This window comes from Calidris pugnax, unplaced genomic scaffold, assembly GCF_001431845.1.
Source record: "Calidris pugnax isolate Ruff unplaced genomic scaffold, ASM143184v1 scaffold58, whole genome shotgun sequence".
In the NCBI taxonomy this organism is placed as follows: domain Eukaryota; kingdom Metazoa; phylum Chordata; class Aves; order Charadriiformes; family Scolopacidae; genus Calidris; species Calidris pugnax.
Window position 1 is genome coordinate 4,206,619 of NW_015090868.1, and position 25,122 is coordinate 4,231,740.

The window sequence follows — 25,122 nt, forward strand, 5'->3', positions numbered from 1 at the left end:
GTTATTTGTTGTGGTTTTTTTATTTTTTTAAATAAAAGTCAGGGTCGTTCGTTTGTGGAGAGGATCGAACTTCACTCGTAACTCGGTTCTCAGGTTGTGCGGGAGTCGTGGTGGGGCTGGGGAGGGACATTCATAACCAGTCCTTGACTCACAATAGACCTCAGTTAGGCGAAAGAGGGGCAGTTTCCCCCTTGCAAAGTGCGAATCAACTTGACTACAACTTCAGAAGAAACCAAATTCCTTTGTTTTTCACCGCGGCAGGGGGCGGGGAGCAGGGCCCTGCATAGCCCCTGAAGGGTGTGTGGGGAGATGGGGGGGCAGGCTCTGAGGGGAAGGCACAGAGGTGGTGACCACAAGGAGGTCAGAAGGAAGAAAAAATACTGTAAGAACGTAAAAAAAAATCCTTCACCCTGCGAGCTGTTAAGCACTAAAAGAGGGTGTTGGGGGAGGCAGTAGAGTCTCCAGCCTTTGGGATAGCGGGAGCTGGACGGGACAAAGCTCTGAGCAGCTGAACGGAGGTGGGAAGGGACTTCCAGAAGTCCTTTCCAGCCCAGTTTGTCTTATGATTATGTGCAAAGGAATTGGGCTCTGGACCAGTGTGGTGTGGGAGAGAATTTCTGCTGCAAGATCCGGTCTGTGGGTGTGCACAGCCACATCAAGAAAAGCGTTTTCTATTTGAGAAACAGACAATAAAGACACAGAATGAGAAATAGTTGTAACTTGGGCAAAAGGTTTCCCAGGCTTATGTTCTTCTTAGTTTATAAGTTTTCTTAGTTTATGTTTTTCTGAGGTTTGATTGGGTGCTTCACACAGTGTCACCCAGAAGCTTAGCTACAGGAGAAAGTAACCTGACATATTTAATGACAGTTCCTTGTCTAAAGCTATGGGTACAAATCCTAACGTAGACACTGTGATATCAAAATAGCCTTCCTATTTTAGCTTATAAACGGTGAAATATATCCCTCCAGATCGTGTGTATCAGTATTGATGTGTCAACAAGTATTGTCTGTACACGTGTTGTTTTGGATGATTAACTTCTCATTTGAAGTACCAAATAGAGATGTGTCCAACCTGTTTTGGTATGTTTCAGTGGTTGTGATCACACTGACTCTTCCCTCTCCTCTTAATCCTGGTGGTTAAGAATTATTCTTTATGGTATCCTCACACTTGATTAATTATTATTATTTTTTCCCCAAGGAAGAATTAAGCAGTGTTATTGAGAATTGAGAGGTCTCTGATGCTGCTAAGATGTAGGTGATGGCTCAAGTCAAAACTGTAGCTTTTTAGCATTATGTGACTAACGCTCATTTGGGGGTTGTTGTGTGTGTAACACCTGTGAGAACAAGAGGTAGACAAACATTGAGGGGTAGGATGAAACAGGTCCTGTGAAGCAGGAGCAGAAGTGCTGCATGGTGTATCTCTGTGACGTATGGATGCGCAGTCTCCTGCTTTGGCGAGATGAGTTAGTTGGGACCCTGAATGTACTGTGGCAGAGGAAGTGGGTACAGCACATCTTAGAGCTGACGTAAGGACCTCCTCGGAGGTAGAAAGGAGTTTTCTGAACTAATATCTTTCTGTTAAGTCTTAATTTTTTATTTTTAAAAGAAATGTTAATGCTGGACAGTGAGGACTCTGTGAATAAATCTGGTGGAGGTGGTGAAGTATCCCAGTTGTGGCATACTAATGTACTTGCATAAATGGGCTACTTGAGTTTGTTCCCTGCCCTGGGAAAGTCTTGCAGTTTGGGTAAGGAAATGGGGAAATATGTGTTCCCAGAGGGATTTGGTAGTGTGTCCTCTTTATCTTTGGTGATAGACTATTGCACCAGTTAATTTAGTTACTGGGGGCACACAGGTACTTGGTTCAGCGATGAGAAAAGGCAGGACTGTGAGGTGCAGACGTGAAGGTGTCAGTAGATACCTGGATAGATGGATAGGGAGTGTTGGGGAGGAGCATGGTCACAGCTTGCTTGGAAGCTCACTTCTCAGGGAGGTGCAGCAGAGATGCAAAACGAGGCTTTCTGTGTAGGTAGGTAAAAGCTCCTCTGATGGCGTTTCCTGAAATGCCCCTGGTGTCACCTGCAGGGAAATACAAGGTCAGGCATACAAGAGTCCCACTGTGTAAGTGTGGTATAGGAGGAGAGTGTTCAGACTCACTGGGAGCTACAGGAACGTGGAACAGAGGGGAGCTTGTGCAGAGAGGAAAAACTTCATCTGGAGAAAATAAAAACCAGGCTTCTGGCACTCAAAATTGAAAAGCTTTCATAGGGGAGTCTTTAACAGTTTCTTAAAGGCAGAGTGTCAGGTGTGGAAGAGCACACAGTTTGGGATGGTGCGTTTTGTTGGGGAGAGGTTTTAAGATCTGTGTGCCTTTGGACAAGTGTCAGGGTTGAGGCTGTCAGAACCTAGTGGAAATGGCAAAGAGTAGTTTGAACAAACAGTGATATTTCAATAGGGATGAGGAGGAGAGCGGAAGAACAGTGTGGCTGGACCAAAGCTTGTGTGCTTCTACAGTGTCATGGTTTAACCTCAGCCAGCAACTGGGACCACACAGCTGCTCACTCACCCCTCCGTGGTGCGATGGGGAAGGGAATCAGAAAAGTGAGAAAACTCCTGGGTTGAGATAAAGACAATTTAATAAGTAAAGCAAATTGTGTGCATGCAGGCAAAGCAAAACAAGGAATTAATTCACTACTACCCATTGGCAGGCAGGTGTTCAGCCATCTCCAGGAAAGCAGCAATGGTTACTCGGTAAGACAAACGCCATCACTCTGAACAACGTTCCCTTTCTTCTTCCCCCAGCTTTATATATTGAGTGTGATGCCATGTGGCATGAAACATCCCTGTGGTCAGCTGTCCCAGCTGGGTCTCCTCCCAAATTCTTGTGCCCTCCCAACCTGCTTGCTGGTGGTGCTGTGTGAGAGTAGGCAGGTGTTCGGCATCTCCAGGAAAGCAGCAATGGTTACTTGGTAAGACAAACGCCATCACAATGGTTACTCGGTAAGACAAACGCCATCACTCTGAACAACGTTCCCTTTCTTCTTCCCCCAGCTTTATATATTGAACAGCCTTCCCTTTCTTCTTCCCCCAGCTTTATATATTGAGTGTGATGCCATGTGGCATGAAACATCCCTGTGGTCAGCTGTCCCAGCTGGGTCTCCTCCCAAATTCTTGTGCCCTCCCAACCTGCTTGCTGGTGGTGCTGTGTGAGAAGCAGAAAAGGCCATGACTGCTCAGCAACAATAAGAATATGTGTGCTGCCAACAGTATTCCCATCCCAAACCATAGCACTACACCAGCTGCTAGCAAGAAAGTCATCTCCATTCCAGCCAAAACCATGACATACAGACAAATCTGGAAAGTACAACAGGGAACTGGAGCAGCTGGTTTGAAATGGGAATGCTTATCCAAAAGGCTTATCAGGCCTGTCAGTGGGACCTTCTAACGCTAGGGCACAAGTTACACAGGAAAGATGGAATAGCTCAACCCAAGGGAGAAGTGGCAACGTGTGTTGAAGAAAGCTTTAATGTTAAATCTGATTCCTGGTGGGTTTTGTCAGCAAAAGTCATCTGGACTGAAATACCAGCCCTGTGGAGAAAAAACAGCCTGGTTACTGACCACCCAACGTGATGGAGGGAATGACCACTCTGTTAAGGAAGATCAGAGGGGCAGCAAGGATTTGGATGGAAGAGCAAAAGAAGAATTATTTACCCTCACGCAGGTTGGATCACACACATGAGGATGTGACGCTGAGTGCAATCGTTCAGATGCCACAAATTATGACTTTTTAGAGCCACAGCTTGGAGACCCATGAGAAAAGCAGCAGTTCTTGACTTGATCCAGAGCACGTTCCTGGTGGGTTTCGACAGCGAAAGTCATCTGGACTGAAATACCAGCCCCGTGGAGAAAAACCAGCCTGGTTAGTGACCACCCAACGTGATGGAGGGAATGACCGCTCTGTTAAGGAAGATCAGAGGGGCAGCAAGGATTTGGATGGAAGAGCAAAAAGAAGAATTATTTACCCTCATGCAGGTTGGATCACACACATCAGGGTGTGACCCCGAGGGCAATCGTTCAGATGCCACAAATTATGACTTGAAGAATTATTTACCCTCACGCAGGTTGGATCACACACATGAGGATGTGACGCTGAGTGCAATCGTTCAGATGCCACAAATTATGACTTTTTAGAGCCACAGCTTGGAGACCCATGAGAAAAGCAGCAGTTCTTGACTTGATCCAGAGCTGTACTCAGGTGATTGGACTCAGATGTTGCTTTAGAACAGTCAGAACAGTAGTTTTAATATTCTTGCAGGAATAATAAAAGCCAAAGAAAGAACTGATGCATTTGATTTCGGAAGGGAGAATTACATAAGATGAGGAGGCTCATTAATTCACATATGGGTTAAATATAAAAACCAGAATAAGGCATATGAAAAGAGTTTGAGAAACAGCTTGCAAAAGGGATAAAACCATCCATAAATCCTTTTTTTCTGATGTGCTGGGGCAGGGCAGGGAGAGATGGCCACAAAATTGGTAAGGCTGGATGAAGGAAAGATCCACCAAGGAGAACAAAACGATGGCAACTGTGGTTCATAGATCCCTTGAGCTAAAGGTTCTTGGAAACTAGGAGACTAGTATCAAAGGAGCAGAGGTGGGTGCCCTGTTCCCTGGGTGACATCTGACACTGGGTGGTGTCAGAGCGAAGATGTTGGCTGGGTAAATGTGAGGCCTGACCCACTGTAGCCTTTCTAATGTAAGGCAGGGAAAAAGAGCTCCTGCACCAACTGTTTGCCCCTGTAATACATGCACTCTGTCACTCTCCAGGTCATGTGGAAAGAACTGATGCATTTGATTTTGGAAGGGGGAATTACATAAGATGAGGCGGCTCATTAATTCACATATGGGTTAAATATAAAAACCAGAGTAAGGCAGACAAAAGGAGTTTGAGAAACAGCTTGCAAAAGGGATAAAACCATCCATAAATCCTTTTTTTCTGATGTGCTGGGGCAGGGCAGGGAGAGATGGCCACACATTTGGTAAGACTGGATGAAGGAAAGATCCACCAAGGAGAACAAAACGATGGCAACTGTGGTTCATAGATCCCTTGAGCTAAAGGTTCTTGGATACTAGGAGACTAGTATCAAAGGAGCAGAGGTGGGTGCCCTGTTCCCTGGTTGACATCTGATACTGGGTGGTGTCAGAGCGAAGATGTTGGCTGGGTAAATGTGAGGCCTGACCCACTGTAGCCTTTCTAATGTAAGGCAGGGGAAAAGAGCTCCCACACCAACTGTTTGCCCCTGTTGTACATGCACTCTGTCACTCTCCAGGTCATGTGCTCAGAGTAACTAGGAAAACCCTAATTCACAGTCTTCCATGGGAGGGAGCACACACTTCTCTGAAATCCTCCTTTGTTGTCATAATATCCCCAAGTTTGTCAATTTTGCACGGCCAGTGGCATCACAGGGGCAAAGAAATATTGAAAGAAGCATGAATATTTGTTTCACTGTCCCTTCCAGAAACTAGTTATCTTAAAATATCTTAAGTCTTACTCTTTATCTGAAAATGCTACAATTTTTTGGAAGGCATTCTACTTAATCTCTTCAGTTTGTGGCTTATTTTAAGGTGGTGAGGCATCTTTGCAGTCAACTTGACCAATGCTCAAAACTTAAAACTGGGAAAAATGTTTGTCTGTATGGCAGGGAAGGGATGCCACACAGTACTAACAGGATGTGTGCCTCTCAAAAAAAAAAAAAAACCCAACAAATTAATCTTATTGCATAAGAGTCCAAAAAAAGTTCAAAATGCATTGGGCAAACTAAGATGACTACAGCTTCTGTCTTCCAGCTTGTTTCCCAGTTGGTGTGAGACCAGGAGGCAAATGTTCCTACACGGGCATCCTTGCTCTGCATGCTGAGATGACAGAGTCATGGGATGGCTGAGGTTGGAAGAGGGCTCTTGGATCATCCAGTCCAACCTCATCCTCAAGCAGGGCCACCTAGAGCACGTTGCCTAGGACCACATCCAGTCACGTTTTTAATACCTCCATGGATGAATACTCCACAACCTCTCTGGGCAACCTGTGCCGATGCTTGACCTGCCCTCACAATCAAAAGCATTTTCTTATGTTCAGACTGAATTTCCTGTTTTTTAAACTTGTACTTACAAGGCTCTGTGCCATTTAAAAGAGGTGTGATAAACGTCAGCCTGGACTTGGAAAAGGGGAAGGCTGAAGCGTCCAAAAAAAGTTCAAAATGCATTGGGCAAACTAAGATGACTACAGCTTCTGTCTTCCAGCTTGTTTCCCAGTTGGTGTGAGACCAGGAGGCAAATGTTCCTACACAGGCATCCTTGCTCTGCATGCTGAGATGACAGAGTCATGGGATGGCTGAGGTTGGAAGAGGGCTCTTGGATCATCCAGTCCAACCTCATCCTCAAGCAGGGCCACCTGGAGCACGTTGCCTAGGACCATGTCCAGTCACGTTTTTAATACTCCGCAACCTCTCTGGGCAACCTGTGCCGATGCTTGACCTGCCCTCACAATCAAAAGCATTTTCTTATGTTCAGACTGAATTTCCTGTTTTTTAAACTTGTACTTACAAGGCTCTGTGCCATTTAAAAGAGGTGTGATAAACGTCAGCCTGGACTTGGAAAAGGGGAAGGCTGAAGCAATGCAGGGTGTCCACCTGAGGTCTGAGGAACATCATGGGAGCCTGGAAGTGCTGCTGTTCATACTGCAGCCAGTACCAGTTCTAATTCATGCTAACTCAATATACAGTATTTTTAATTCCAGAGGGAGCTCTTTGATTGATTTGTACGATGAAATACCAGAGTATTTTCATGTGAAAAAAATGTGTTCAATGTGGATTAGCTGTCAGGCACAGTTAGTGGAGGTTTTGATGCGGGCTCAGCAGTTTTAGGCTCATCTCATGAAGGATTGTGCTCCCTGCTGTTGGTTAAAGTGGGAATATCTGGATTTTTTATTTTTTAATTTTTTTAAATTTGAGACACTTTTCTTTCTACTTTCCTTTTTTTTTTTTTCTTTGTTTTTAAAGGCAGCTGGGCATCCCTGTTGCCTCTAGTGGGTGATGAAATCTCTTACTGTTTGCCTGTAAATAAGGTTATGTTTTCATCTGGACTGTCAAAATAAATGGCTGTTACTGAGAATTCTGTCTTCCAGCTTGTTTCCCAGTTGGTGTGAGACCAGGAGGCAAATGTTCCTACACGGGCATCCTTGCTCTGCATGCTGAGATGACAGAGTCATGGGATGGCTGAGGTTGGAAGAGGGCTCTTGGATCATCCAGTCCAACCTCATCCTCAAGCAGGGCCACCTAGAGCACGTTGCCTAGGACCACATCCAGTCACGTTTTTAATACCTCCATGGATGAATACTCCACAACCTCTCTGGGCAACCTGTGCCGATGCTTGACCTGCCCTCACAATCAAAAGCATTTTCTTATGTTCAGACTGAATTTCCTGTTTTTTAAACTTGTACTTACAAGGCTCTGTGCCATTTAAAAGAGGTGTGATAAACGTCAGCCTGGACTTGGAAAAGGGGAAGGCTGAAGCAATGCAGGGTGTCCACCTGAGGTCTGAGGAACATCATGGGAGCCTGGAAGTGCTGCTGTTCATACTGCAGCCAGTACCAGTTCTAATTCATGCTAACTCAATATACAGTATTTTTAATTCCAGAGGGAGCTCTTTGATTGATTTGTACGATGAAATACCAGAGTATTTTCATGTGAAAAAAATGTGTTCAATGTGGATTAGCTGTCAGGCACAGTTAGTGGAGGTTTTGATGCGGGCTCAGCAGTTTTAGGCTCATCTCATGAAGGATTGTGCTCCCTGCTGTTGGTTAAAGTGGGAATATCTGGATTTTTTATTTTTTAATTTTTTTAAATTTGAGACACTTTTCTTTCTACTTTCCTTTTTTTTTTTTTCTTTGTTTTTAAAGGCAGCTGGGCATCCCTGTTGCCTCTAGTGGGTGATGAAATCTCTTACTGTTTGCCTGTAAATAAGGTTATGTTTTCATCTGGACTGTCAAAATAAATGGCTGTTACTGAGAAGTGATGAGTTAAGTACTACTTTTGAGTGACTTAAGTGCCATTTGTATTTTCACAGTACTTACTGTAAAAGAGGAAAACTGCATCGCTGTCGGTGGTTTATAAATTGTCATGAAGTTCCACATTTGCCAGTTTTTCTTCACGTGTCTCTTATGATAACATGGTGTGTGAAAAGGTTATGCAGAATCAATGGGTGTGTGACAGTGAACTTGTGTTGCATTGCGTGCTAAATGGGAATGACATGGGGTAGGAATGACAAAAGTAACTGGGGATAGAAATGCTGTATTTCTTTCCCTTTCCATTTGTACAGTTCTCATACCTTACATATTTGTCTGTTTATGTGAACTGTGAGTATAGATTTTCCACATGTTGGTTTTTTCCTCTTTCCCCAGGAAAATAGGTCATACTAGAGACTTCAATCAGAAACATATGGAAATTAACTCTTTATTCCTTTTTATGAATCCTTTGTAGGAAGAACAAACTTTATTTATTCTCTGTTATAATAAGGAAGATTATTTTTTTTTTGCAAAAAGACTATATCACCTTTTCCTAATCAGTAACATTGCCTTCTTTTCTTTATTTCACTAGTTATTGGACAGCCTACGAAGAGCAAGCGTCCAAAAGAACATGGGGAAAACAAAATCAAGCCTGTTAACAAAAAAGTAAAACCCAAAATGCCCAAAATGAAGGAGAGAGAATCTGCAGACTCCTCTTTGAAGTCCCAGTCCATACTGACACAGGTGATGGATAAAGGTCGTTTCCAGAAACTAGCTGCCACTTTAAGCCTGTCTGCAGGACAGAGCCTAGAGCTGCGGTGTAAGGGGAGTAATGTTACTTGGAACTACCCTTCATACCTGGACACCTTTAAAGACTCCAGACTCAGGTAAGCTATTTTTCATTTTGGGGGAAAAAAAAATCCAGCACTTTTTTTTTTCCTTAGCACTTTCAACAACATTGTTTTGTTGGTTTGTTTATTTACATTTTTACAATCAAGAGGTTCCACTTCGTGGTTTCTAATGTCAACAAAAAAGGATGAGCATCTTTCAGTCCTCGCCAGTTACTGGCCTGTGATTTGCACTGTGGAAAAGTCCTGTAACGTGTGGACTGGATTTCCTTCAGACCAGTCTGAAATAGAAGATGAATCCAGCAGGACAGCAGTGTGCTCCAGCCACCAGCAGGGAGCCACATTAGAGCTAGTTTGAAGTAAGACTCAAAATCCACGAGGCTGTCAGGTACTCACTACCAACTGTGCTGCTTTACAGAGACCTGCTACTGGTGGGCTGTACTGGTTGCTCATGAAGGTACCACCCGAGACACTAATATTAATTTCCTGAAAAGGCTCAAACCCACATCTCTCAATTAGAAAAAAAATACACCAACCGCCATGCTAAGGAGCAAGTAAGAGTGGTCTTTATTTTTTCAGTCAAAGCTACCTTTGTGTGCCAAAGGGAATTGCAGGGTTTGTGGTGTAGCAGAGTTTAATGCAGAGGATTGTCACCTTGGGTTTAGGAAGGGTTTTTCTTTCATCTAGTGGTGTCTTAGTGGAAACTGTATAAGTAGTTGTTAGAGCAGGAAGAGGAACTGAGGACTCTCCCTTTCTCTGCCCCACCAGGTGGGTGTCCTGTTGCTCTATAAACATCTTCTCCAAAACCCCATATAGTTGTTTGCCTTGCCAGTTTTTGAGAATAGTGCACATAATTATATGTAGTAATTTAGTTCTGAATTCGAAAGAGGAGGGGCGTATAAGGAGCTTAAGGATGGCTTCCACAGGCTTGTGTGTGCCATGAGCAGTGTTTGTTTTCACAGGTTGCTTTATGGAGATTTACGTGTCTGTAAAAGACAAGTAGTGAGGAGACTGGAGCACTGTGAATGATACCCTAGGAAAGAGCTGTAAGGAGCTTTTCTTGGATTATTAGCTGAGAGGCACAGAGGTATGAGCAAAGTATCAACTCCTGTTGTCCTTGTGTTCCTAAATTAAATACAAGTGTGTATGCTCCCTGCAAATAACTGAGGTTATGTGATTCTCCGTGATCCGTTTCACTTAGTTGCAGGTATGACAATGCCTTAAAATCACTCCCAGTTAATGACTTTTTCAGATGTAGTCTTCTCCTTTCCACTTCTCTTTTCAAAGAGGAGTGTTGGAGATTGGCAGTTACAGACTGTGATAGAAATTCAGAAATTCATGAGTCAGTTCTCCTCTTGAGTGTTTATTTGTTTGTTCCCTGAAGGCTGAGAAATTCAAGAACCACAGTGGCTGAATAAACCTCTGTGGGTAGTTCAAGGCTTCTGTTGCTGTAAGTTACAGCAGCAACCCTGTTTCTGCTCAGGGTTTCTCACAGCAATATCCCTTAAAAGATCCTGTGGCCGATTTAAACAACCACTGCATTTTCTTTTGCAAGAAAAAATGTTTTGTCTGGATTTATTCCAGTAGGTGGCGTTTATCAGCTGCAATACGGACCTGGATGTGCAGAATAGTATCAACAGGGAGAGTGTGTGTGTGTAGAAATTCAAGAACCACAGTGGCTGAATAAACCTCTGTGGGTAGTTCAAGGCTTCTGTTGCTGTAAGTTACAGCAGCAACCCTGTTTCTGCTCAGGGTTTCTCACAGCAATATCCCTTAAAAGATCCTGTGGCCGATTTAAACAACCACTGCATTTTCTTTTGCAAGAAAAAATGTTTTGTCTGGATTTATTCCAGTAGGTGGCGTTTATCAGCTGCAATACGGACCTGGATGTGCAGAATAGTATCAACAGGGAGAGTGTGTGTGTGTTTGTGTGCTGGTGGCTCTCGTTTTCAAGAGTATCTTATGTTTTATGCATTTGCAAATAGCCTGCTGGCATGATTTGGTCCTGTAGGTCATGTTATCTGAGTGTTAGCGTCTGGCATTGAAGAAGACAAGGCAAGTGTTCAGGTCTTGGGAGAGGAATCTGCATGCTTCTTCAGTATTTGTTTGGCTGTCTATTCCTCTCTTGCACAATCAAGTACTTTTCTAGTGATGCAGGTGAGAAAAAACAAGAATTTAAGGTACTTTGGGAGGAAAAAAAAATAAGCATTTTCTAATTGTGTAGTTTGGCGCTTTGTAGTTGGAAGTAGTTTGGGATTGTGTTGCCTCAGCAATTTACTTCATTTGCAAATAGCCTGCTGGCATGATTTGGTCCTGTAGGTCATGTTATCTGAGTGTTAGCGTCTGGCATTGAAGAAGACAAGGCAAGTGTTCAGGTCTTGGGAGAGGAATCTGCATGCTTCTTCAGTATTTGTTTGGCTGTCTATTCCTCTCTTGCACAATCAAGTACTTTTCTAGTGATGCAGGTGAGAAAAAACAAGAATTTAAGGTACTTTGGGAGGAAAAAAAAATAAGCATTTTCTAATTGTGTAGTTTGGCGCTTTGTAGTTGGAAGTAGTTTGGGATTGTGTTGCCTCAGCAATTTACTTTTCTGTTCTCACTCAAGTTCATGCTATTTGTAACATTTTAACCATATAGCAAAAGTTAATAATTTTACACAAAAGAAATGCTGTAAAACATTTTGTCTGGGTGGGTGTAACATGCCTAAATATTTATTTTCTTTTAGAAGTATGTTAGGCTGATATATAAGGGATATATTGAAATATGGTGATCTTTGCTTTTGAAGAATTATTTTGAAATAAGTTATTGGAGCAGTAAGGCTGAGTTAAGCTGAATCAACAGTTTTAAATGTAAGCAGAAGATCCTATAATTAACTAGAGAAATTAAAAACATAGATTAGTAGGTACTTCAGAGTTAGAGTAGTAATAATTCATGGAGACATTGACCACAGAATCTTGTGCAGTTATGTTTTCATCACATTTTTAGCACGACCTTGTTAATTACCTCAAGATCTTTGCTGCAGTGCTAATAGATGCATATGAAACAAAGTCTACTTTATAAAATGTGAAAAATGAAAATAATATTTTGTGGTTTTAGAAAGCTTTGATTGAATTTAACTGGAAATACCATAAAGATAGCATGTTATTTATTAGCTCAGTTGGTAGTGTTTGTGAGTGAACTGGCAGCAGAAAAGGTTATGAACGATGTCATCTTTCAAAAGCTTAGATCTTCCTCGTGATGTACAAAAGACCATGCACTAACTACAGTAGGCAAATTTTAAAATTTCATGAATAGATTACATCTGTTATTTTAAAACAAAATGCTGAATATAGGATGAAGGGGGAAAATTATTATTTTTTAATTATAGAACTTACAGCAAAAATTGTTTAATCATCTAGATAGATATATGTCCAGTATCTTCTAACATTTTTTGAGTGCTTAGAGACCAGTTATAAGGTAATCCCTTCACTACCAATTAGTGGGGTGTGGAGTGAAACTCTAGCTAATTAACTGGGTTGGGCTATTTTACTTTGGATTTCCGTACTGGTCTTGCTGGAGTTGTGGCACCGGTGCAAGCCAGAGCTGGTGGCAGCAGCACTGGGGAAATGGTTGCGTTCTGAGGAGGAAACAGAGAGTGAAGAAGGACCAGGTTGCTGGGCCAGAGGATAAGTGACGAGGAGGGGTAATGGCAATAAGGTCCAGGCAATTGCTGGGGACTAATGGCTGCAGTTCTTTTGTTCATTTGTACATCCCTACAGCTCAGACATCCAATTCCTGTTTTTTCTTTCAGTAATAGGAGGGATGTGCAAATTCAGCTGGTCTGGTGGGAATTTTAACAGCAAGCAAGGTGTTCTACATCTCCTGTGAACTGCTAACATCCTCTAACTCTGGCTGCCACAAGGGGAGGCTTTAAGGACCCTGGCACCTAGCGAAATTGGAATTACAGGAGGCAGACGAGACCTTAAGGTTCAGGGTGGTGAGGGTGTTTGTAGCTCAGCTGGTCAGAGGGTTAGTTAATAGCAGAGGTCCAGGGCAGGAGCTGATACTGAAGGTGCAAGCTCACCATGTTCTTTTTCCTGTCTGTAGCTCTGGGAGAACTACAGGGTGTTTTGGTTTGCAACTAGTTAAATGTAGCATCCATGTAGTGTATTTCCTATGGGTAGTTGGGAGAAAAAAAAAAAAAAAGGAGGGCTAAAAGCCAGATGTTTTGTCTCCATGCCATGCTCATCACGTTCTTAACTCACCCATATGGTAAGGAGAGAATACAGCAGCCTGGAGGACAACGTGACTTTTCTGAGAAGGAAGAGACTATAATTAGGCCATTTCTGTAGTATTAGTGTCTGTACTTTCTTTGAGTTTGTTGTTGTAGGTATACTTTATGACCTGGTAAATAAAATATTTTTGTTTGCTCTACTAGAGAGTCTCAGTTTTTAATAGGTCTATAGTTGTTAACATATGCTAAAATTGCCATATGGGAGGAGGGAGAGCCGCTGAGTGAAAGGAAGAGAAGGGCTCTTTGGCTGTTTCTTATTGCACTGGAGGAGAAACCCTCCCCAGTATCCCTACTGGAGTAAATACCAGTACAGACTGAAGTGATTTACTTAGCTTTAGAGACTAGCATGCCATGCAATGCTGGGGAGAAAGCTAGATTCATGGAGGCTTGCCAACTGATTTAAAGGCACACACCAGCTTGCTTCAGGGCTGGCTTATCTCCAATGCTGTCTTGCCTCATTCAGCATAAATACACCCTGCAGATAACTTTTTGCCTGGAAATTCTATGTACTGGCTGAACTGGCCAAAAATCTCGGCGGGGTTAAGGGTCAAAGGTAGCTCTTGCACCTCCAGACCAGAAGGGCTGGAATGCTGTTTTGTAAGGCTGTGCATAACAGATTAATGAGCCTAGGCTCACCCAGAAACTGCATCTGCAATGTATGAGAAGCATCAAAAACTGAGAGGGATGAAAGGAAAATAAGAGCAAGCACGTCTTCCCTTTGATATGCTTTATAGAAAAAGCTGCTCTAGATGACCTCAGTCTAACTTCAGATAGTCTCTGCTCTGCCTGACTTGGACTGTGGGTCTCACTTGCTGAAGACCAGCTGTACTTATCACTATCACTGAACTTCATCTGATCTATACACTCACGTGAAATGGAACTGCTGTGGTGGAAGAAGCTGGGCAGAGAGCTGGACGTGCATCACACGCATATGTGTGGGCACGGGTGGGGTGTGTGTGGACAGGAGCATTCTCACAAGTCCTGAGCCACCTGTACGTTGTAGGGGGCAGAATCAGATGGCTTTCGGTGGATGCGTGCTCCTGCTGCCTTAGTGGGATGTGGGTTCTCAAGTGTGTAACTGAATTTCATTTTGTTCCATGTGCTCTGAAGGTTGAAAGCCAGTGAGTTTTTTTTCCTGTATTAAACAGGAAGATGTTAGATTCCTCTCCCAGTGAGCTTGTATTTGAGATAAGCTCTCTTTTGTGGGTATGAGTACAGCTGCTTGAGAGGGGGTTGCTAGATGCTTGTTGAGTGATGCCATGAACACTGTCTTTTTGTCTTCATGTATCTCTGGTTTTAGCTTCTAGGCTTGGCATGGTTTTTCTGGTAAAGATCTTTTTGATCTTCAGATAACTAAAGCTTAATAAGATGAATGTATGGAGTAAGATTTTGGAGTAGTTTTCTGGTTTCTTTAAGCAGTCTCAAAACATTTTTATATACAACATTTTTTTCTTTGAGATATGGAGAGCACAGCAAAGTTTTGACTTTTGAGTCAGATTTCCCAGCATCTGAAATACTAATGAAATAAAAGTTATCCTGGAAATATTGGTCAGCTTCAGGATTTACTATTTATAATTTACTTTTATATGGCCTGTTATATCTGCTTAATATGGTCGTGTCACAAGTTTCAACACTTCCACTCTCAGTTGCCAGGTTTTGTTAGTGCATGTTTGTGGATGACTACCTCACTAGGCTATTTCCATTGATTACTGGATAGCATGTTCTCAGTAAAGTAGAACACACTGTACAAAAATTAATTAACTCTGACCTTATTTTGCTGTCTGTTGGGATTTTGAGCTATAGTTCAGTGTCTGCATTAACGGTTAGAGTCAAAAATATTCCAGCATAATGAGTTCTCTGTGATGTTGACATTTAGTCCTGGATACTTGCAAAACATTTTATACTGATGTAGTCATGTAGCCTATGAAATGCAAACTGTGAAACTAAATAATAATACAGACTAGGACATGTTTTGTATTTCTCTTTTCTTCCTGTTGGGTATGATACACAACAGGATCTCTTGCACGGTCAGGCATGACTATAGTGCCTTGTTTACACAGGGACAAGGTGTTTTAGAGGATTTTCTCAAAGCATGCTAATTCAAGAGAGAAATGATTCAGTCAGGCACCTGCCTTACAGAATAACTGCCACATTAGTAGGAAGAAATAGGAGGAAAGTAAATATTCAGAGAACCCACAGTTGAATAAGAGTGAGAGAGCTGTTCAGACTTCATGCAAGCTGCATATTTGTCCAGACCCGGTTTGAAACCTTGAAAAGAATTTTGCTATCAAATGCCTAAAACTAGAAAAATCTCTGCTGACTTGGTTAGAACAGAAATGACCTTTTAAGTCAATGTCTTGCAAAGGAAAGTGGCAAACTTTAATGTTCTGGATGTGCTGCCATGTAAAGGCAGATGGTTGAAAGTAACTCTTAAGGGCCAGAGCAGCAGTGGAGGGCATCGGCAGTGCCACACGGCTGGTGTGACAGGATGGCCCCAGAACTGGTACTTTTGGACCATTGCTTTTGCAGCCTATCAAAAGGCAACACAGCAGAGCACCAACTATAACACCATCTGTCTGCAGGAAGGAGCCAGGAAAGCAAGCCTTAAAAAAAGAACGAGGTGAGATTGTAGCTGATGAATTTCATAGGTAGGACCTTTGACCCTTAGAAACATTGTCGATACCTACATATATATCTACATATTTATAAATACTTGCATGTCTACAAATGTCAATCCACTGAGAGATGTATCTAGGAAATTCAGAAGAAGGGGAAAAAAGCAAATCAAGACTGAAATAATCAAATAGGCTGAATTTTGTATAGTTAGGTGATAACACTGCCAGTACACCTCCACCAGTTCTCAGGGTCACACTCTGAAACAGCCAAGGGGTGGTGAGGAAACTCCAGTGAGGTGAGGGGGCAGAGGAGTGGGCAATGCAAGATGACTGACTTTCAGAACAAATCCAAGCTGAGATACAAGCTCTTTGTGGTGCTGTTTGCAAGTGGAAACTTGGACCAGGATGTTAAAGATGGGAAAGTGCTCTGAAAGCAGGCATAAATCATCAGACAAACTCTTATTAAAGTACCTGCTACTTACTACTCCTGGACTATCTTCGTTATATACTGTAGAAGCAGTGCTACAGTTAATGGTGTCAAAAAAGGACCGAGATGCGTGCAGGTTGACTTGGAGCATGAAAATATGGGATATGGATGGACAAACTGAGACAAGGCATAGATGAACATACTGCCCATGGCAGTCACAACTCAGTTTCAAACTGGGGACTGAAAGGAATCCGAAAATGAACTGTACAAGACAAAAGCTTGCAACCACTCGTGTGAAGGTGAAATCAATAAACCTACTCATGTAAGCAGGTCTTTGCTGCAGCAAAAGGGGGAGTTGCAACATAGCTCTGAAAGGGAAAGGTGGGTCAGTTGCAAAGTAAGAATAAAAAAAAAAGTCAAAAGTAGAAGTGAGCTGACAGAAATGTAGGAGGAAATACATCTGTGCTTGTCTGTGCCTTTTGTTTTTCCTCTCCCCAGTATAAAGCAGCTTGACAGGTACGGGCAGCTGATCCTCGCAAACGCCACCGCGGCGGACACAGGGGAATACAGCTGCTGGCTGCAGCTCTGCAACGGGAACAAATGCAGGAAGGATGAGACCAGAACAGGTTCAACGTACATCTTTTTCTCAGGTAATTAACTCTCTGGGGAAATTATTAATGGAAATATATTTGCTAGTAAGACAGGAATAAAGCTACATCAGTGATTTCACTGTCAAGATTTTTTTCTTCCACACTTTTCATCTTTTTCCGTGGATGTTAAGGAAAACAGTGCTGGTGAGCAGAAAATTACTTGCTTAGTGTGATTTATGAGTCCATTTTCCCTATGGATTATGCTAAATGTGTACCCAAAATAATGGGTAATGCAGTGGAAAGCAAATACCTTTGAAAAATACTAACACACATTCGAAGATCTTCTACAAAATTAATTTTTTAAAAAAAAAAGTTCAATTTTTGAAAATGTGTCAGTGCAATGAAAATAAATCTGTGCAGAAGATTAATTTTGTCCTGGCATTCAGATGACCACATGGTCTCTTCCCCCCAGCTTCCACTTACCTGCACTGATTTAAAAATCTTGACCTCATTGATCTTGGTAAGGCCAGAATTTCTCCCAAAAGTCGATATAGCATGTTGAGAGGCAAAACACTCTTAAATACATGTGTTGTCCCACAGAGCTTGAGGTTGACTGTAGCCCTCACACTGCATGGATAGGGTCACAGTAGGTCACCATGCAGAGTTTCCTGCTACTTGGTAGAATAGAGCTGAAATCAAATGGTTAATTTGTTCTTCTCGTGGAAAACAGTCTGGTAAAACAACCTTCACTGCCTGATTAGAGCTGAAGCATTCTTGGCTAGCAAATATTTCAGTACAAAATGTTAAGATAGGATTGTTTGCGATATGGTCTAATTTAGCTCCAAAACATGAGACTGTGCAGAAGCCATTTATCAGAAGTGCTTAATGTTCTGAGGATACATTCCTTTAGAAAGGCTGGAATAAACTTTTCAGTCAAATTATGTAAATGCTCCTGCTGGAAGGAGGAATTTCAGCTTTATATTTCTAATAACGATGCCAAATATGGAAATGCTCTTTAACTGTCATTCAAAAAAGACTAACTATTTCAGCTACTTAGACTAGTAAATCAAACATTTTGCCTAAAATAATATGTATAAAAAGGCTGCAGCTCTAAAGAATATCTCATTTTAGTAGTGTTTATCTTACAATGGTGGGGTTTTTATGTGTTACCCCTTAAAAGTGGGTGAGTGAGCAGAATTAGATCTAGATGAGTAGTTGGAAACTTATTAAAAAGAAATTCCAGAGATTTTCTTCAGAGAAAAAACCCAACCTGATTACAGTGTAGAATACTTTGGTTTTCTTTTTTATTTAATGGTTTTAATGCAGGGCATGTAAATATATACTCAGAGGTTAGAAAAGTTGTTTGGGTTTTTTGTGTGTGTGTGTGTATTTAAAGCAAAAAACTTCAGTTTAATTTTTAATGTTGCTCATAGCTATTTCTTCTTGCCTTATGTACTTTCTTTTCTTTCTGTTAAACCAGGATGTAAATATTTTTCTGATTATATCAACTCTTTTGCACAGATAAAGAGGAGCTTTTTGTACCCACTCCTGGTTATTTTGAAATTGTCTACTTGAACCCAGACAAACCTGCAGTCATCCCATGCCGTGTTACTACTCCTTCAGCAAAAGTAACTCTACACAGGGAATTTCCAGCAGAAGAAATTGAAGCAGATGGAACTGATATTATTTATGATGTGAAGAAGGGTTTTGTCTACCAGCACCCTACTTCTGATCATAAAGGTATTGTCTACTGCAAAGCAGAGTCACAGGGAGCACCTCAGATTTCCATCAAGTATCACCTGCTGTATGTGGAAGGTAAGGTGCAGTTTTCTGTGTGCTTACACTGACTCTTGTTTCTTCTGCTGATGTTGTTTAGAAAATGATTTTAAAAAAAAGAAGTAAAATAAGTAATGTAACCATAGTTTTTTAAAATCTTGATCAAAAGTATAGGTGATAAAACTTTGTAGGTTTAAATTCCAGCAATTTCTTAGTGTAGGGGAAGGTTGCAGGTGTAACCTCTTGTGTTAAGCAAGCAGACAAAAATGGACTCTTAAGTTCTATCAGTGTATTTAACTTTAGAAACTAACTTTCTGCTTCCAAACACTGTCTTTCTGTCAGTTCCCAAGGGCCCGCCCTCAGCCACAATTGCAGCATCACCCAGTAGAGCAGAAGCCAGTGACAGTGTTCATGTCACCTGCACGGTCCTGGGGGAGCCAGATGTGGATGTGAACTTCAGGTGGCGGTACCCAGGGCAAGAGGTAAGAGATGAAATGGCACCTGGCTGAAATGGATGTTCCTGGATGAAGTTCCCTGGCTGAAATGGTTTGTTTTTCATAAAGGCAGTGCTTTGAATACCAGTCAGTGCCTAGGTTTGGAGCAAAGATTCTCTCAGATTGTGGTGTCTGCCTCGTGCCAGCTCAGGCACGCTGGCAGGAGGAGGCAGCACATCCCTTTTGAACTTCAGCCCATCTTTCCCTGAGAGCCTAGAAGTAGCACGGGAATGAAGCGGGAGAGCTTTACCCCTGTTAGCAAAAAATCAAGCTCAGCAAAGCTCACTCCTCCCTCAGGTTTCCATTCCAGAGACACTTGGCCTCTGGCAGGTTTTACAAAGAAAAGCCCCAGACAGGGTCAGAGCCAGCCAGCGTCAGGAAGCTATTCCAGGGCAAGCCACAAAGCCTCGCTGATGCCTCTGCATTTGATATCTCTTCCATCTCCATGGCTTGGACACATGAGTCATCCCAGCACAGAATCTTTAAGCTTAATTGTTGCCCAGACCCAGAAGCACAGAAACCTGCTTCTGCCCAGTCTCATCTGAAAGAATCCGCTGGAAACATCCACTGAATCTTCAAACTGTCTTGGTCCTTTTTCTTGCACAAAATAAGGTGTATCTGAGGAGCATCATTGATGGTCCCCCCCCTTCTCCCTCTACCCACTCTGACCAGTTGCAGTAGGGATTTGTGTCTTAACCAGCCTCATCTCTACTGCTGTGTATCCTGAGCAGGCTAGGAGCTAAGGAGGGACTGCTGGAAGATAGAACCAGAGGAAAGGGTTCCTCTTGGACCCCAGGGTTTGCATTGTATCCCATTTGCCAGCCCTCCTGGTGCTGGGTTGTCAAAGGACGACGCGGAGCTTGCTAGTAAGATACTTCTATCAGCACTGGTTTCCTTGAGCCAGCCTAGAATTAAGTAATTTAACGGCAGGGGTAATTGCCTGAGTGAGTGAGTGTAGTTTAGTCCTTACTGGGCTTGAGATAATTCAAATGTAAAGCCCCCAAAGTTTTCTCTAACCGTGAAGACAGAGGCTGTAGCACTTGGTGGCCGTGGGAAGGTGTGTGCCTTTTCAGGGGAAAAAGTAACAAGAGCAAGTGAGTGCAAAAGGGACTTCAGCTGCTGGTGAGGGCACTGGGCATGTAGAACCAGGTTTCTAGTCCTTGCTTTGGTGTTAGTTTGTTCTTTCACTTTCCCCTCCACCTCATTTTTTAATTATTTTTTTTGCTGCTGCTGCTTGTCATGTAAGTTTTCCTGCTAAGACTATCCTCAGATTTGTGAGCAATTTCCAGCTTGCCCTCCCTGCCCCGTCCTGGCTGTTGGTGCATGTGGTGAGGGGCTTGATACTGGTGGCATGAATTAGGTGATCTCTAAGAGTAACTACTGGATTGAGCACCAGACGAGTTTGGCAGAATTCCTGTTTCGGGTGTCCATTTGAAGCTGGGAAGGAAAGGGGCAGATGTCTAAATGAGCAGAGAAACTTGCAGCTGTTGGTGAAGTAAAAAGTAAAATGTGAAATGCTAGGGAAAAGCTGAAGTGCCTCCAACTTCCCAAGTTGAGATAAGCAATAGCGATTTTGGAGTTAAATGCCCAGTGTCATCTTCTGAATTTAGCTCTTGGCATTACTTTGAGTGAGATGCATCAACAGATGGCAGTGTCTCTGTGTTTAAAGGTGGGGCTTTAACTCTGACAGTCTTACAACAATTCACTCTCTTGGGTGGGGAAGAGAAGAAATGCCACTGCTGATCACAGTGGTTTTGTTGGTTGATATGGTTTTCCATTGTGGGTTTCTTTTTTTTGGTGTGTGTCTGTTTTGGGGTTTTTTTAGCTTTCCTTGATACTGGTTTATTGGATTGTAGTAACTGGCTATACAATTTTATGTCTTTTGTAACTAAGTGTAATTACTAAGAACAAGCAATTGAAGGAATTGAATTCTAGACTCAGCCTTCCAGAACTCTTAAGTGCCCACCCCTTGCTGCTTTTACATCTTCCCCAGCTGAGTGGCTGCCCAGGCCTGGTTGGTGGCTGTTCTTGGCCCAGTTGTAAGACCATCAAGTCCTACAGCACCCAGTGCTTTGCTGGCACAGGTGATAAATTACGCCTCTCTATCACTGGCTGAATATAAACAGCTAAACACATGCAAATCACCTCCCTTGTTTGCTGTGGATACTGGAGCTGCATGGCACGCCGGGCACATGCACCATCAGCAGAGGATTACACCCTCTCACTGCACCCACCTACAGGGCTTGAGGGAGGGAGAGACTTTGGCCCGTGGCCTGCATCTGCCCTGGAAAGGGCTGATGTGCTGCTTCTCCACTGCAGTAAACAGTGTCAGCTCCAGCTGTGCCTGGGGACAGGGAGGGAAGAGTTGTCTTTGGGTTTCTGCCCCAACAAAATGATTAAGTAGATGTCAGAGTAGAAGCACCGTGTGCTTGTTGGAGACTAAATGTTTATTAAGAAAGTATTCACTTACTGCAAAGGAAAAAGGTGGGAGTGGAGGGAGAAGAGAGAGGACCAGTGATGCTGGTCACATAGACCTTCTTTTGTGCAAGGAAAAGGACTGACAAAGTTCTAAGACTCACTGGATGTTTCCATTCACTGCTGCTGCTTTCAGTGCAGGGAGATCAGTGATAGTTTTTGTTCCCCAGCCCCTGCTCTGTCATCTACCCCTCGATCCCTGAGTGGTAGCAGCAGTTTAATCCCTGCTTGCTCTGAGATGCATTGCACTGGAGAGACCCTCATCTCATCTCTGTAGTCACTAACCTCTCCCTCTTTTCACTCGGTTGGTGGTTTTTTTCCCTTGCCACTCCCTGACAATTGCATTTGCTCATCCACCTGCTGTGAATGCATCCTGATCCACTCCTTAATAGGATTCCCTGAAACAAGCTTCAAAGCAGAAGGCAATTAGTTTGAGAAAAAACTAGGCTAGCAGGAGCCCAACCAGGCACATAGCGTCTGCCTTACATGGCCTTTACCTTCACTTTCAGTAGGGTCAGGGAATTTCCGCTGGCTGTAGTTAAGAACTAAGTGAGGCTTGAATTAAGTGTGTGGCAGCACTTGATTTTACCGCTGGGAACAGTAGGTAGTGCTCTGCTGAGTGGCTTGATTCCTTCTATAGGGTTAAGAATTTCTAGGTAAGATTACCAGTTTTTCCAAAAGGTTCTGGCTGGCTGTAAATGGTTGGCATGCTGGGAACAGTGGGTAGAGCTTTGCTGAGTGGCTTGATTCCTTCTAAGGGTTAAGAATTTCTGGGTAAGATTACCAGTTTTTCCGAAAGGTTCTGGCTGGCTGTAAATGGTTGGCAGCTTCTCCTCTACTGGACATTTTGCAAGTGTGAGATTGTAGCTGTAACTCCACGTAAGTGTCTGACTTACCCTTTTGCTACTATTAGCTTAAGTCCTGGAGCATTCATATTGGGAAATGGCTAATCCATCTATTTCATGAAGCAAGAGGAGATGATTTCCAAGCAGAAATCCAGCTTCTCCTCTACTGGACATTTTGCAAGTGTGAGATTGTAGCTGTAACTCCACGTAAGTGTCTGACTTACCCTTTTGCTACTATTAGCTTAAGTCCTGGAGCATTCATATTGGTAAATGGCTAATCCATCTATTTCAAGATGGATTAGCAAGAGGAGATGATTTCCAAGCAGAAATCTCTCTCTCTCTCACCAGTTTTTATTGGCTGACACCTCACCCAGAGGGTGGTGGTCAATAGCTCCTCTTCAAACTGGCAACTTGTCACAGGTGGGATCCCCCAGGGATCCATGCTGGGCCCAATGCTGTTTAATGTCTTCATAAGTGATGGGATCAAGCGTAGCCTGACGGAGTTTGCTGATGACACTGAACTAGGTGGGGAAATGGGCACTTTGGAAGGGAGAGCCACCCTGCAGCAAGACCTGGGATGCTGGGCCCAATGCCGTTTAGTGTCTCCGTAAGTGATGGGATCAAGTGTAGCCTGACAGAGTTTGCTGATGACACCGAACTGAGTGGGGAAATGGACACTTTGGAAGGAAGAGCCACCCTGCAGCAAGACCTGGATAGGCTGGAGGGGTGGGCCAGTTTCTCTTACACAGTTCTTCGCAAACTGATAAATAGACCTGATAAATAGCCCATCAGAGAACTCTCTTATAGAAGAAGAAGAAAAAAAAAGCCTGTTATAACAACAAAAAACTCTAAACCAATTCTTTCTAAGCATCCTTGTTTATCTTTCTGGTTTTGAGGTTATGTGCACGTTTTGGAAAGCATGATGTGAGGATTAATTTATGCAAACTTCTGAGGTTCCAGGGAGTGTGACCTGATAAATAGTCCATCAGAGAATTCTCTTACAGAAGAGGAAGGAAAAAAAACTGTTACGACAACAAAAAATCTAAACCAATTCTTTCTAAACATCCTTGTTTATTTTTCTGGTTTTGAGGTTACGTGCACATTTTGGAAAGCATGATGTGAGGATTAATTTAGAAGCATTTGTGAGTTGTTACCATTAGTTTGTGTGTTATCTAAGTGTTTCTGAAACTAGAGGAGAAGGAATTAGTTTGCAACAACGTGATTTAAGATAAATAGCCCATCAGAGAACTCTCTTATAGAAGAAGAAGAAAAAAAAAGCCTGTTATAACAACAAAAAACTCTAAACCAATTCTTTCTAAGCATCCTTGTTTATCTTTCTGGTTTTGAGGTTATGTGCACGTTTTGGAAAGCATGATGTGAGGATTAATTTAGAAGCATTTGTGAGTTGTTACCATTTGTTCGTATGTTATCTAAGTGTTTCTGAAACTAGAGGAGAAGGAATTAGTTTGCAACAACGTGATTTAAAGCTAGTTTCTGTGCTAAAAGAGACTGAGATAAAGCTTGGTCAACTAACTCATGCCACTGCTGCCTTCTATCCTGACGTCTCCACCAGGACACCTCACCTATTTGATCATGTACCCAAACACCACCTTAGTGAGTGGCCCACGACTGCAACGGGGTTCATTCATGTGCTCCAGGCAGTGCTTTGGCAGCCCATTGCCAAGCTACAGATACACAGTACCTGCACTTAGAGTGGAAGGGTCACTGTCTTTTAGCCTTATTTGCCTAACTTACTGGTACATCATCAGTATTTAACGCAGGGATGTCGCTGCAACTGCCAGACACCTTCACTTTCCTCACTGAAGGCTGACTTTTGGATGTAGACTCCTAATATCCACCTTCTTGCTTCAGGGTTGGATAGGGTAGTGTCACTAAATACTAAATCTTATATATGTGGGGTTTTTTGGTTTTTTTTTCCTCTTCTAAACAGTTTGAGAAGCCTGTGATTATCCAAAACTTCTGGAGATTGATCAACAGAGGAACTGGACAAACCACAAGAATCTCAAAGAGCGTTCTTCTTGTTGAGGATTTTGAAGCCAGAGATGCTGGAAACTACATTTGTGTGGCTCAGAACCTACACGGAGAAACAACAGTCGCTACTAAGGTGGAACTAAATTGATAGGAAAGGGTCCTGACATAGAATGAACTGTATGTTATTTGACATTATAACCGTTTATTTTCTTCATTAATGTTTAAGTGAAGCTTTTTCTATCAGTGTCTCATTTCATATGTCAATGCATTCCATATTCACTAGCTTGAGAGGCCAAAGCCCCAAAGTTCCCTATGCCCAGCAGGTAGGCAGGTGTCAGTTAATAAACCTACTACGAAGCGTTACAGTTTAAGCTGGCACACACATAGGGCTTATTATATTTAGGATAAGGTGCTCTTGGGCTTTCCTTTGCTACGACCTTTTTCCTCAGACTCTTTCCTAAGGTTAACCTACTGTATGGTTTATGCCTTTTTTGTGTATGTGAGAACTGAGAGGACATTAAATATCCTCAAAAATCCACCAAGCAGGTGTATCTCTTCTGGTGCTGTGCAATTTTAGAGTACTGTACATGTTTAAAACAATGGAAAAAAAACCAAAAAAACTTACAGAAGTAGCCAATAGAAATGTTTATTTTGTAAGAATAATTAAATTTCTGAACATTATAAAAATGTAAATGTGTGTGTGCATATACGTGTGTGTTTTCATTTCAT

The 25,122-nt window shown here is 42.5% G+C and overlaps 1 protein-coding gene across 1 annotated transcript in view; it reads left to right on the forward strand.

The window, feature by feature from the left end:
* Positions 1 to 25,095, forward strand: part of PDGFRL (platelet-derived growth factor receptor-like) — a 25,615-nt gene extending 520 nt beyond the window's left edge. The window contains exons 2-6 of the mRNA XM_014945559.1: positions 8,651 to 8,945; positions 16,720 to 16,871; positions 18,333 to 18,626; positions 18,930 to 19,069; positions 24,353 to 25,095. Coding sequence (XP_014801045.1) covers positions 8,651 to 8,945; positions 16,720 to 16,871; positions 18,333 to 18,626; positions 18,930 to 19,069; positions 24,353 to 24,541 — 1,070 coding nt within the window. The 3' untranslated portion in view covers positions 24,542 to 25,095. The remainder of the gene's footprint in view (positions 1 to 8,650; positions 8,946 to 16,719; positions 16,872 to 18,332; positions 18,627 to 18,929; positions 19,070 to 24,352) is intronic.
* Positions 25,096 to 25,122: the final 27 nt, after the last annotated feature.